The sequence below is a fragment of the Pantherophis guttatus genome, chromosome 1 (genome assembly GCF_059756535.1).
Source record: "Pantherophis guttatus breed Tessera chromosome 1, ASM5975653v1, whole genome shotgun sequence".
In the NCBI taxonomy this organism is placed as follows: Eukaryota; Metazoa; Chordata; class Lepidosauria; order Squamata; family Colubridae; genus Pantherophis; species Pantherophis guttatus.
In genome coordinates this window covers 338,919,621-338,933,444 of record NC_142063.1, presented here as the reverse complement: position 1 = coordinate 338,933,444, position 13,824 = coordinate 338,919,621, and the positions used below count along the sequence as shown (strand labels likewise).

The 13,824-nt window shown below is 45.1% G+C and overlaps 1 protein-coding gene across 14 annotated transcripts in view; it reads right to left on the bottom strand.

Moving 5' to 3' along the window:
- Window positions 1-13,824, bottom strand: part of MSI2 (musashi RNA binding protein 2) — a 645,448-nt gene that overhangs the window by 87,508 nt on the left and 544,116 nt on the right. For all 14 annotated transcript variants that reach the window (XM_034420743.3, XM_034420731.3, XM_034420734.3 and 11 more), the window contains exon 10: window positions 623-697. In XM_034420743.3, coding sequence (XP_034276634.1) covers window positions 623-697 — 75 coding nt within the window. The remainder of the gene's footprint in view (window positions 1-622; window positions 698-13,824) is intronic.

Genomic DNA, 13,824 nt, shown 5'->3' with positions numbered 1-13,824 from the left:
GGAGACGTTTAAGAGCCAGCTAGCCTAACACTTCAAAACCTCAGGAGTTCTCCAAGTGATGAACTACCAACGGTAAACTTAGAGGGAACAGAGAGACTAAATGCAGGAGATTTGACAGCTGTACAAAACAGACTCAAAGGGAAGGAGAAATAAATAAGGGAAAAGTATTGTGTCGATGTCTGATCTCTCGCAAATGTGCTGGAGAGTTGGTTGCCTAATAGCATACATGGACTCAGTGCAGGAAATACACAATGTTGACAGTGCCTGTGCTTCCCGTTGAGGCAGTGGTTGTCATTGTTGTTTAAAAAGAATGCTGTTTTCAAATAGCCAGCAGCAATTAAGAAGCAAGATATATTTTCCTCCTCCATTCTCAGTAGAAAATGGCATCAGAAAGAAAGCTTTTTGTACCTTATCTAAGAATGCACGGGGCTTATCACACAATTTTTTAAAAAATGTTTTCTTACTCATCCTAGTTTTATAAGACAGTCCTAAGCAGGGACATCCCCCCCCACTCCCTGCACAAGTGTCACATCATTCAAATGAGTTTGTTCCCAAGGAAGGTGACTTCAGAACGACCACCTTAATTTATTCTTGTCGTTATATGCATGAAAGTTTCACATACCTGGAAATTGATAACTGTAACTGGGGGCAAATCCAGGATATCCTCGGCCATAGGTTGCAACAAAATTTGGGTAACCTTGAATAGACAAGCATTTGAGAAAGAGGAATTAACCAATTAATTTAAACCCAGATTCTTATTCCACATGCAAATAATTACACCAAAGACAGAGAAGAAATTTGATTTTTGTGCAAAGCATTAGAAGATTTTTTTTCCTGTGTGCATCACACCAATGCTGATTAAATGTTAAGTACAGTACGATGATCTCATAAGAAAGTCTAAACAGAGGTATCTTGTGCAAACCACAAAGATGAATGTGACATCTAAGGCCCAAATATTATTGCAGATGAAACAGGGTGCTAGCACGTTTAATGCAACTTGGGCTTCATTTACCCCTGAGCACAGAAAAATAACAAGAGATCTAGAGATTAGTATCATTTCTTGATCACTTCCCCCCTTTCTCTCCATCCCTGCTATTCATAATTAAAATGCACCCCAGTAACTCAAAGCCAAGGACTCTTGCCTACTTTTCTCAGCTGGGAAGAGTAAATGCCAAGCACTAAAGGATAAGCACATAACACAGGTTTGCTTTGACATTTGGAGAGCTTACAACAAATGTACTTTGCTTCAGAACTATTGACAGTTGGAGATTAAGGTACTAGTGATGCTTCATCCTCAGAGTCTGAAGGACAACTGTTAACACATCCAAAAGTCAGAAGCAGCAAGATGAAGGAGCTGGGAAGACGGAGGGATTTTAATTCTGCGTAGGATGCTAAGGTTCAACAAAATGATTGCAAATACTTTTCACGGAGAAGTCAACAAGATCAGTGGAACGGGTGCAACGGGTGGAAACTAATTAAGGAGAGAAGCAATTTAGAACTAAGGAGAAATTTCCTGACCGTTAGAACAATTAATCAGTGGAACAACTTGCCTCCAGAAGTTGTGAATGCTCCGACACTGGAAGTTTTTAAGAAGATGTTGGATAACCACTTGTCTGAAGTGGTGTAGGGTTTCCTGCCTGGGCAGGGGGTTGGACTAGAAGACCTCCAAGGTCCCTTCCAACTGTTCTGTTCTGTTCTGTTCTGTTCTGTTCTGTTCTGTTCTGTTCTGTTCTATTCTATTCTATTCTATTCTATTCTATTCTATTCTATTCTATTCTATTCTATTCTATTCTATTCTATTCTATTCTATTCTATTCTACCTCTATATGCTTGAGTCCAGCAGCAGGGCAGGTAAGCTGCCTTCCTGGAAGGGAAAGGGGCCCAGTAGTGAGTCATGACTGGGTGAAATGGGCAGTCTCCTTTGTGAGTTGGCAATTCTGATTAAGTTCTGCAAAGGAATGGTTATTCAATTATTAGGTAATTCAATCTCACTCAATAGTGAAGTATTGATCCCCAACAGAGGCTGAATGGGAAGACACGAGGCAGAGCACTAAATCACGCAGAGACCCAGTGGTAACCCACTCTAGGGTTCATTGCCTTGGCCAATTCAGGGCATTACACTTTTAAATTAATTAATTTCATTTATTAATTCCATTCAGGCACCCACAAAAAGTGCAGGAACACCTACCGTAGCCTAGCGTAAAGCATCTCTTTTAAGAGGAATACAGAAACCTTGCTTCTATTACTGAACAAGTTTTAAAATCGATTGATTTTAACCTGCATCAAGCTCTCAGCCCTCAATTGCCTAATACACTATTTATTCTTTCTCCAAGGATTCATCCCCGCAATTGTGTTCATTTTTACAAAGCTCCTGCGCAGCCCGGCAACATGCTCAATTATTTTGCCAACATAACGTGTCCCTTCCCTTTCAGATGAGATTTAGACGTCCATATTGTTTGCTATTAATCATCATTTAAAGATGGAACATTAAACGCTTGGATGAATTTTGATTACTAATTATGAAGGGACGGAACTTAGCACGGAAAACAAAACAAGGGTGGCCAAAACACGGCTTTATAGCTTTGAATGCATGCAAACATGTGGTGGTCTCTTTAATATGCATTTTTCTGCAAATAAACTGTCAGAAATTCATTGGATCAGTCAGAAGTAAGTTTTGCAAACTGTTTCGCTTCAAACAACGGGATTGATTAACGTGTTTCTGACTAAGGGAGCAGGTTAGCCCGTGATTGACACTTCCACAATGAAATGTCACTCGCTTATATTTTGCTTTTAAATAAAGGCTCACTTCAGCGTCAATGGGATGAGTTTGTCACATTGTCTTTTGAGTGGGTCTCTTCCAACAATGAATAAATGCATCATGTAAGAGAACAGTCATTTCAACAGGAAAGAGATAAAGCACAGCCAATTCGGTTCCAAAAATAGTCTTGTCGGCAAGCAAGTTTCTACTTAAATCTTCTAGGCTCCAAATTTCTCTGGATATGCCTTGTTCGTTTTTGTATGCTGCTGCTGATAATAAAAAAAAACCCCACTGTTGCTTTGTTTGGGTTTTAGAAGAAAACAAAAGTTATTTTTGTCTGAGTATTCCAAAACAAAAAATAAAACCCTGTTTCTTTCTTGAGTAGAAGTGTTGGCCTTTTGAAGTGGTCCAGACAAGAAACACTAACCCCGCATAATAACACTACCTTTACTGTAAGGTTATTGTAATAGAATCTTGCAAGTCTGAAAACACGTCTCCCCTCCCTTATTTTCAACTCTTCTGAAACTCCCTTCTGAGATGCTTTCTCCACTCCCATCCTGCCTTTGGACTTAGATAGCCAACACCCTAGAAGATAGGCTCAAGATCCAGATGGATCTTGACAGACTTGAACACTGGGCGCTATCTAACAAAATGAAATTCAATGGTGAAAAAAAGTAAGGTTCTACATTTAGGCAAGAAAAACAAAATGCAAAGGTACGGTATAGGTGGTACCTCGCTCAACTGTAGTAACTGTGAGAGGGATCTTGGAGTCCTAGTGGACAACCATTTAAATATGAGCCAGCCGTGTGCAGCAACTGCCAAAAAAGCCAACACAGTTCTAGGCTGCATAAACAGAGAGATAGAAAGAATCAAGATCACGTGAAGTGTTAATACCACTTTATAAGGCCTTTGGTAAGGCCACACTTGGAATACTGCATTCAGTTTTGGTTGCCACAATGTAAAAAAGATGTGGAGACTCTAGAAAGAGTGCAGAGAAGAGCAACAAAGAGGATTAGGGGACTGGAGGCTAAAACATATAAAGAATGGTTGCAGGAATTGGGTATGAAAAGAAGGACTAGGGGAGACATGATAGCAGTCTCAGGGGCTGCCACAAAGAAGAGGGAGTCAAACTATTCTCCAAAGCACCTGAGGGTAGGACAAGAAGCAATGGGTGGAAACTAATCAAGGAGAGAAACAACTTAGAACTAAGGAGAAATTTCCTGACAGTTAGAACAATTAATCAGTGGAACAACTTGCCTGCAGAAGTTGTGAATGCTCCAACACTGGAAGTTTTTAAGAAGATGTTGGATAACGATTTGTCTGAAGTGGTGTAGGATTTCCTCCCTAAGCAGTGGGGTTGGACTAGAAGACTTCTGAGGTCCCTTCCAACTGTTATTCTATTCTATTTCACATATCAGACTAGCTGTGGTGCTTCCTCCTGTCTCTCAAGGTCATTCCCCCATAGATTACAAGAAGGGCATTATATCTCAGCTGCAATAATCAATAGAACCACTAGATGGCAGCAAGAAGATAATGACAATGCTAGCTCTCTGCTTCTCTCTTGTGCTTATCTGGAATACTGCAGTCCAGGTGATAGGCCTATTAGTAATGGGGGCTCTGACCTCGAAGGAGTCTCAGTCTCAGTGATCCTGATGCCCTTCAAATGTTGAGATATAATTTCCACATCTCATCAGCAGGCAGAACCCGGCTCTCAGGTTCTGATCTTTGAAGGTTAGAAAGATTAATCTTGGATGGTAAGTGGATTTGAGACAACATGGCAATTCTGGGCCATTAGGTTACACTAAGAAGTCAGAGGAACTGTCCAGGAAGACCCCAAAAGCAATCCACTTCCATCATGCTGACAAGAAAGTGCCTGGATTTCATCACTATGAATGAAGCTTGGCTCAATTTCTGCAATTCTCACCAGAATAGTTAAAGGTTAAACATCGCTTTTGCAACCATTTGCCCTCCAAATGGGCTGGCTGAGAATTCAGAGGGTGGTGGTGGTGGGGTGCAATCCAACAGGTTTGCACTAGGAGGTTACGCGGTTTGTATTTATTATTTGACATATCCGACCATTCTGATAATTTGATAATGATTGTAATGCCATGTATTCATTCAAGGCGGATGACTGATGTGGCATCCAGGCATCCATAATCAATCAATAAAAGCCACCAGATTAGGGAAGGCTCGCTTTAGCCAACTCAAACAAAGGCACGCTCGGTGCCAAGGTAAGCCACAGAATTTCTTGCCCTTTCACATCACAAGGGAAACAGAAGCTCGAAACCAATCTACTGGGATCAGTGAGCACAAATAAGGACACCTGTGTCCCCTCCCCACCTCTGCTATGGTCCTTCACTCCCCACCTCCAACAACAAAGACCAAATATACAGCTGACTGGGTCGTAGTTCTCATCCATATATCCCATCACAGAACATTTCTCGAGGTCAGGCAGATGAAATCATAAATTTATAATACAACATTACTTCAATTTTCCTCTTCATTTGCCGCTGCAGTGCCCAGCTCTGCTCTAACGAGTCAGAGCCTGATCTGCAATGGGGGGAAAATTGGCTGGCTGAATATCAATAGCACATTAACATCGTGCCCGTGTGGATGCTTCATCAAGCCAAATTATGGGCCGGCCGGCCCATCCGCCATTTCCCATTTAGCCCCCATTCTCGCCCGGGCGATGGGCACTGAGCAATTTATTTGCTTCAGTACTTCTGGCAAATGATCAATCTTGCAGTAATTATCTCTTGTCACTAAACTGAGAAATCAAGGCTCTGCCTGGATTACCTCCCTTGAAGAGAGAACTTCGTATCTACATCAGACATGCTTTTCACAACAGCAACTTCTTCACCACGCTTTTCCCAGGCTTATTAGTGACAGAGGTGCCAAGCTAAAACTACAGTTCCAAAGACTCTCGGTTGCTAGTGGTTGGATTCGGGTCTTTTCCTACGGGGCTAAGGCTAAGAATTGCGGCAGCTGTAAACCACAACTCCATCTGCAGGTGACCTGAATTGCGTAATTTAGGTGGCCCTAGTGGACCTGGAATGCCCTCAAGGGTTACCAGATTCAGATTGCCCTGAGTCCATGTTTTTCAAACTTGTCGCGTTTAAGATGTGTAGACTTCAGCTTCCAAAATTCGCCAGCCAGTACCTTGTTTTGGCAGTGACTTTATCATAGGAAGATGGGAGAGACTGGGAAGGTTGAGAAAGGAATGGAAGACAGAGCAGAGAAACTATCAAGAGGTAGAAAGCAAATCTGTTGGTGGCTTAAAGGCAGTGGTGAAATCCAAATTTTTTTACTACTGGTTCTGTGGGCATGGCTTGGTGGGCATGGCGTGGCTTGGTGGGCATGCAGGGGAAGGATACTGCAAAATCTCCATTTCCACCCTACTCCAGGGGAAGGATACTGCAAAATCTCCATTCCCACCCCACTTTGGGACCAGCCAGAGGTGGGATTTGCCAGTTCTCCGAACTACTCAAAATTTCCGCTGCCGGTTCTCAGAACCTGTCGGAGCCTGCTGGATTTCACCCCTGTTTAAAGGTAAAGGTAAAGGTTCCCCTCGCACATATGTGCTAGTCGTTCCTGACTCTAAGGGGTGGTGCTCATCTCCGTTTCAAAGCCGAAGAGCCAGCACTGTCCAAAGACATCTCCCTGGTCATGTGGCCGGCATGACTAAATGCCAAAGGCGCACGGAACGCTGTTACCTTCCCACCAAAGGTGGTCCCTATTTTTCTACTTGCGTTTTTTACCTGCTTTCCAACTGCTAGATTGGCAGAAGGTGGTGGCTTATCCCAAGGCAATTTTGCCCAGATGACAAGAAGCCCGAAAAGAAGCATTTCAAATCATTCAAAAAGACCTGTCTGGTTGTATAAACGAAGAGGAGAAACTCACCTTGCAGTTTGCAAGATTTCTATTTCTGTATTTGCTCCAAGGCTAACATCGAAGATACCTGACCATGAACATAGGTACTTCTTGCTATCTTGATCTGGTGTCGTGACATGGAGACTAGGACATAGGATCGGGCGCCGCTATAGAGGATTTTGTCAAACCTCAAGCCAGTCCATGGTCCATTAACACAACGTCCATATTTGCATGATACTTTTCATTATTAGGCCAATTAAAAATGCAATGCACAATAGGCAAGGTTTCATGAAACACGCAGTTTCATTAGTCCTTTGAGAATGGAGGTAGGGCGGTTGCTACTATTGTTACTGTTATAGTATGTTATGCAAACCCAAGGCATTTCCTTACTTCATAGCCAAGCGTGTTGTTTGAAACAAGAACATGTGTTAACAAAAGAACAATTTAAATGTATTAATACTGAAGCAGATGCCTACGGATGGGCCCCCAGGATGGAGATTCTGGGACTTGTGGTTGCTTAGAGGAGATGGTGAAGGAGAGATGGAAAGGAGAAGAAGATGGAGAAGGAGGATGTTTTCAAAATTTGGGGATTTAACCTCATAAGCAGAATCTTTGTTCCTTTACTCACCCAGACAAAAAGGGAATCCATGCAGGTAGTCTTCAATTTGTAACCATTTGTTTGGTGACCGAAGTTACAATGGCAATAGAAAAAAATGACTTATGACCATTTTTCACAGTTAACGACAGTTGCAGCATCCCCATAGACACATGATCAAAATTCATAAGTTTAGTATATTCATATTTATAATGATTGCCGTATCCCGGGGTCATGTGGTCACTTTTTGCGACCGTCTGACAAGCAAAATCAACGGGGAAGCCAGATTCACTGAACAACCGTCTTACTAACTTAACAACTGCAGGTTTACTTAACAACTGGGCCAAGGAAGGTCGCAAAATGGGGCAAAACCAGGGGTGAAATGCTCCTGGTTCGGACTGGCTCGGGCAAGTAGGCAGTGATGGTGGCGGGCAGTTCGGAGAACCGGTAGCAAAAATCCCTGCCCCCGCCCCCCATGCCCAGCTGAGCCGCGTGATCATCAAAGTGTTTTTTTTTCTTTTAAATAGCTCTGACCAGCCAAGCTCTGACGATCCCAGCTGAGTTGCCTGATCGGCAGAGGGTTTTTTAAAAACCCTCTGACGATCAGGCAACTCAGCTGGAATCGTCAGAGCCTTTTGAAAGCATTTTTACATGGTTTTACATGTAAAAAATGTTTTTAAAAGTAAAAAAAAAAAAATTGGCCATGCCCACCAAATCACATTACCCCCCCCACCAAGCCACACCCACAGAACCGGTAGTAACAAATTTTAGATTTCACCACTGGGCAAAACTCGCTTAACGACTGTCTCGCTTAGCAAGAGAAATGTTGAGCTCAATTGTGGCCATAACTCAAAGACTACCTGTATGGTGAGTACCTGGTGAGCATTGCCCACCAAAAAAATAAGTAAACCCGGGGATGAATACATCATGCAAACTGATTAAGCCAGCAATTTTTTTATTTTATTTTATTTTAAATTTATATACCGCCCTTCTCCCTGAGGACTCAGGGCGGTGTACAGCCAAAATTAAAAAACATAAAATACGAATATTAAAAAACAATTAAAATATATATAAATTTGGCCCAAAATTAAAAATACAAACCAATTAAAACATTTAAAATTTCTTCTTAAGCCAGCCCGGCTTGCTGGAAAAAGTGGGTTTTAAGGGCACGGCGGAAGGCACTAAGGTCTTGGATTCTCCTTATCTCTGGGGGCAACTGATTCCAGAGGGTAGGTGCCCCCACAGAGAAGGCCCTCCCCCTGGGGGTCACCAGCCTACATTGATTGGCTGATGGCACCCTGAGGAGGCCCTCTCTGTGGGAGCGCACGGGACAATGGGAGGTCGTTGGTAGCAGCAGGCGGTCTCGAAGATAGCTAGGCCCGATGCCATGGAGCGCTTTAAAGGTGATAACCAGCACCTTGAAGCGCACCCAGAAGACCACTGGGAGCCAGTGCAGCTCGCGCAGGAGCAGTGTTACATGGGAGCGCCATGCTGCTCCCATCACTACCCGCGCTGCTGCATTCTGGACCAGTTGGAGCCTCCGGGTGCTCCTCAAGGGGAGCCCCATGTAGAGCCCCATGTAGAGCTCAATTGTGGCCATAACTCGAAGACTACCTGTATGGTATGATGGTGAGCATTGCCAAATCAGTAGTGGTATTCAGCCGGTCCTATCCGGTTCGGGCGAATTGCTAGCGGTGGCTGTGGGAGGCTCCGCCCAACCCGTCCGGACATCATCACGTCCCCTTAATGCACTTTTTTGAGGCTCTGTGCATGCACGGAAGGCCCTGCACATGCGTGGAATGCCCTGCGCATGTGCGGAAGGCCCTGCGCAAGCGCACGCTCACATTTGCAAACCGGTAGTGAAGGTAAGTGAATACCACCCCTGCAGCAAATCCCTCTAGATTACATCTAGGCCAGTGTCTGTTTCGCTCTGACACTAATGACAAAGTCTGAGGAATTTTGGGGCGTAGGAAGACTGGTCCAACGGTCTCTCAGCTCCAGACAAGGACACTGCAGGTGTCAGTTTTGGAAGACAGTTTTCTTTTTTGCTTCTTAACTGCCACATATTTTAGCTGGGGAAGTTGGGAGGGAGTGGTTGTTGGAGCAGTAGAAAGTTAGTCATAACAACATTCCATATTCAAGGACTTTTGCCTGTGTCTGATGGAGACTGCCTGAAGATTGTATCCAGTTGAGCGTGAAGATTGGACAATGTGATGAACTTGTGGGTGTGGGGCAGGGCTGTGAACTGTCAGCTGGGTGTGGAAAACCTGGAAGCTTTCAGATTCGGGTTTTCCCAGATGTGCCAACATGACATCTCTAATAAATTGGAACTTTGAGGAACCTCAGGGCTTTATTTCGTTGGGGGTGTTCCTTGGAACCCTGACAGCAGGATTAAGAAGATATCCCAATTCATTGCCTCTCTCATATCCAGCTGGGAGAAGGTTTATCTAGCAAGATTTTGGGAAGACCTCAAGAACACACTTTCCTCACTGTGTAAATATTATGAATGGCTTTAGACTGATTGTACTGACCTAAATCTCTCTTCCCCCAAGCAATGGAATTAGGATTAAAGAAGGAAGATGGGGGGGGGGGGATCAGAGGGAATCTCTTTTCGACAGCATGTAGCTTTTTGCCAAAACTATCTTTACCTGTCCTGCGTGAGAAAAATGGCAACTAGAAACAATATCGAACCTGTGTTTCAGGTTCCTCCGATGCTTCCTAATGGCTCTCTTGTGTTACTCGTGGTGTTAGGCTCACTTTTCCTTCGCTTTCTCCGGCAAGGGCCATCTCCTCTAGAAGAGCAACTTTTCTTTGAAGGACACAAATGTCTTTTATGCATGAATGCAACCCCATCGAGATGGAACGTGTGCACTAATGCACAGCTGGGGTCTGGCTCCCACAGTAATATTAAAAAGTCAGGGACAGATTTCTTGAAATGAGACGTTCGCATCAGGTAGCATTTCAGTGGTCTGGAGATATAAATTTTACCAACAGAGGGGGGCGGGTTTGTAGCATGGGAGGGAAGGGAGTTCAAAGCTTCAAATATAGCCATTTAAGCCCCACCCAAAAAAACTTGTTGGGCACCAGGGACTGGATCCATGGAGAGAGGTAGGTTTTTCTGCAGACCACTTTGCATGCTGCCTGCGTCCCACGGATGGGGCTTCACTTGTTTGCGTGGCCCGGTTTCTGGCATGCCTCGGTCAGGTGCCGGTCCATGGACAGGAGTTGGGAACCTCTAATTTAAGGGGAAGGGAAGGGAAAGGAAGGAAAAGGAAGGGGGGAAGGAAAATGGAAGAAGAGACAGGAGGAAAGAAGTGGAGGGAAAGGAAGGGGAGAGGAGGAAAGTGGAAGAAGAGAGGGGAAGGAAAATAAAGTGGGAGGAGGAGATGGGAGGGGAGAAAAGTGGAAGAAGAGAAGGGAAGGGAAAGAAAATGGAAGAAGAGGAGGGGGACAGGGAGGGGACAGGAGGAAAGTGGGAGAAGGGAAGAGGAAGAAGTGGAGGGGGAAGGGGAGGAAATGGAAGAAGAGAAGGGAAAAATGGAAGAGGAGGGGAGGAAAGGGAAGAAAAGTGGAAGAAGGGGAGGGGAGGGAACTGGGAGAAGAGAAGGGAAGTGGAAGAAGGGGATTGAAGGAAATGGGAGAAAAGTGAAAGTAAAGAAGGGAAGGGGATGGGAGGAAAGTGGAAGAAGAGAAGGAAAGGGAAAGAAAGTAGATGAAGGGGAGGGAAGGGGAAGGGAGGGAAGGAAGGAAGGAAAGTGGAAGAAGGGAAGGGAAAGAAAGTGGAAGAGGAGGAGGGGAGCAAAGGAAAGGGAAGGGGAAGGAAAGAAAGTGGAAGGAGGGGAGGGGAAGAATAAAGAAAATGGCTTAGAAGTCACTGCGTGTCTTTCTTGATTTTTGGAGCCTGACATCAAACTTGCCAAACTGTGGAGTGGGGGAGGGGGGCATAATTTCTTGGGGAAAAATCATCGGAAAAGCTTCGACTTTCCAGATCAGCTAAGTTTCAGGATTCCTCACTGACCAACCGAAACCCGTAAGCCTTTCTTATTCCCCCTCTGCCCAGTTACCTCCAGATACTCCATGATTGGCAAGCCTATTTTGGTTTCCTCCTCTGGTTGCACGCTCAAAGCCCATGGAACGGCATCACATGACTAAAGGTCTTTAAGATCCTGGCTCTCAAGCCACATCGTGGCCCTCCCTATGCTAATTTTGCTTGATGAGTTAATTACACCCTTCTTCCGTTCAGGGGTGGAATTTCACCGCTGTGCAGTTGACAAGTTAGCAAAGGAAGATTTTGATTGCGCTGCTAAGAATTTGCTGACAGCCATCGACCTTGAGGCTGACTTGGGAGAAGCAATGGGGACAACTTGCGGATGAAGGACCTGGCACGCTCGGAGTTTTTCCGCTGCCTGCAACTTGGCTGCCTTCGTGATGCCACCACAATAATGCTAGGGGCTCGGAGAGAGGCCGACGGGTCCAGGAAAGAGCTGGAGCAGATAATTAAGCATCTGGCCTTCATCATGAATCAATCACTCATTCAGAGCAAATCAGGCTGATTTGAAATTAATAAGTTCACATTAGGAGTCACCCTGCAAAAACCAGTGCAACAAAACCAATTTGGATCTCTTAATGAAGCTGTGCACCCTACGTGCACTAACAAGCACCCGTGTGATCGAAGGAGACTTGCCAAAGCCCACAATTCCATTTAGCCGAAGGTGGCTTCGCTCTGCGGTTCCCATACTCCACACTTTTAGCATCTCATATAAAAGCAAGAGTTATCTTAAGCACAATAGGCATATCTCTGGCTCAAACTTTTCCAATGATCAGGGGCGAGTCCGGACTCTCAAAAGAAAATTTTCAATTTTTCTGCCAATAAGAACAGTAGAGAACCTCAGCGGTCGAATGGAAATGTTTCTTGGTGGGTGATTTTCCTGCTCTATGTCTCCACAGCACACGTGACACAGAACCTCACCAGGAGGAAAGGCACCTATATTTGGAGACAGATGGGCGACCAAAAGAAAGAGGAGACACTTGGAGAGAAGCCCTCTTGACTGAACCTGAAGGCAGGACAAGAAGCAACGGATGGAAACTAATCAAGGAAAGATCCAATCTAGGACTAAGGAGGAATTTTCTCACAGCGAGAACAATTAATCAGTGAAATGGCTTGCTTCCAGAAGTTGGGGGAGGTTTTTAAGAAGAGACTGGGCAACCATTTGTCTGAAATGGTATAGGGCAGTGATGGCTAACCTTTTTGCCATTGCATACCAGGAGGGGTTGGTGGTTGGAGAGGGGGGTCATGCGCGCGTGCCCACACCCATAATTCTATGCGCCCCGCCCCCGCACATGCGACCCCCCCCACTCCTCCCACTCCTGGCAGCGATGACCTGGTAGGCCCGTTTTTCTCACTCACCTGGCTTCAGAGCCTTTCTAGGAGTCTGGGGAGGGCGAAAACGGCTTTCTCCACCCCTCTGGAGGCCCTCCAGAGGCCAGAAACGGCCCATTTGCCAACTTCCAGTGGGACCGAAAGGCCCGTTTTTTGCTGTCCCCAGCCTCCAGAGCCTCTCTACGAGTCTGGGGAGGGTGAAAACGGTGGGACTGGAAGTTGGCAAATGGGCCATTTTCAGCCTCCAGAGTACCTTTGGGGGGGTGGGGAAGGCCATTTTTGCCCTCCCCAGACTCCAAGAAAGGCTCTGGAGCCAGGTGATAGAGAAAAACGGGCCTTCCCCCCCCTCCAGGCCCTCCGGAGGCAGGAAACAGCCTGTTTCCCTACTTCTGGTGGGCCCAGAAGGCCCGAAAGTCAGCTGGCCAGCGCGCAAATGCGTGGCGGAGCTGAGCTCGCGTGCCCACTGATATGGCTATGCATGCCACCTGTGGCACGCGTGCCATAGGTTCGCCATCACAGGTATAGGGTTTCCTGCCTGAGCAGGGGGTTGGACTAGAAGACCTCCAAGGTCCCTTCCAACTCTGTTATTCTGACTCATTGTGTTGGCTATAACTTCTGTGTGAGGTAAGGAGTCCTGGGTGCTGTCTGAGCTTGGTTGTTTTCATGTAGACATTTCCTTATCCAAACTAGTGCATGGATGATGTTATCTAATTTGGATAAGGAAATGTCTGTAAGAAAACAACCAGCACAGGGAGCACCAAGGACTCCACATCTCAACCCTGATCCTCCTTTATTGGTTCCGCACTAGGTGTAGATCAAAGAAGGACTGAAATATGAACTTGCTAATACAAAGTAAAGAGGGGTTAGGTGGAAAAGTAAAACATCATTTCTAGGGAACTGGGGGGAAAAATATTAACAGGGTATAAAGAGCTTCCTGATATCCTTTTCCACTGATTTACCTGTCTGTCCCCCCTACTCTCAGGTACCCACAGGCATACCTGCACAGATACTTTTTACATAGACCCCAAGCAGTTCTTAGGTAATGTCAGAAAAAAAAAAACCCTAAGCAAAAGCAAATGAGAGCCAATTATAACTGAGAATGATCTATCACACAAATAGATTTTCACTATTAAATACAATTTATCCTGTTTAATTAGTATTTTTCTGGACACAATGGTCTCGGCTCAAATACCATCTTTTCTCCTTGGAACTTCTAATTAT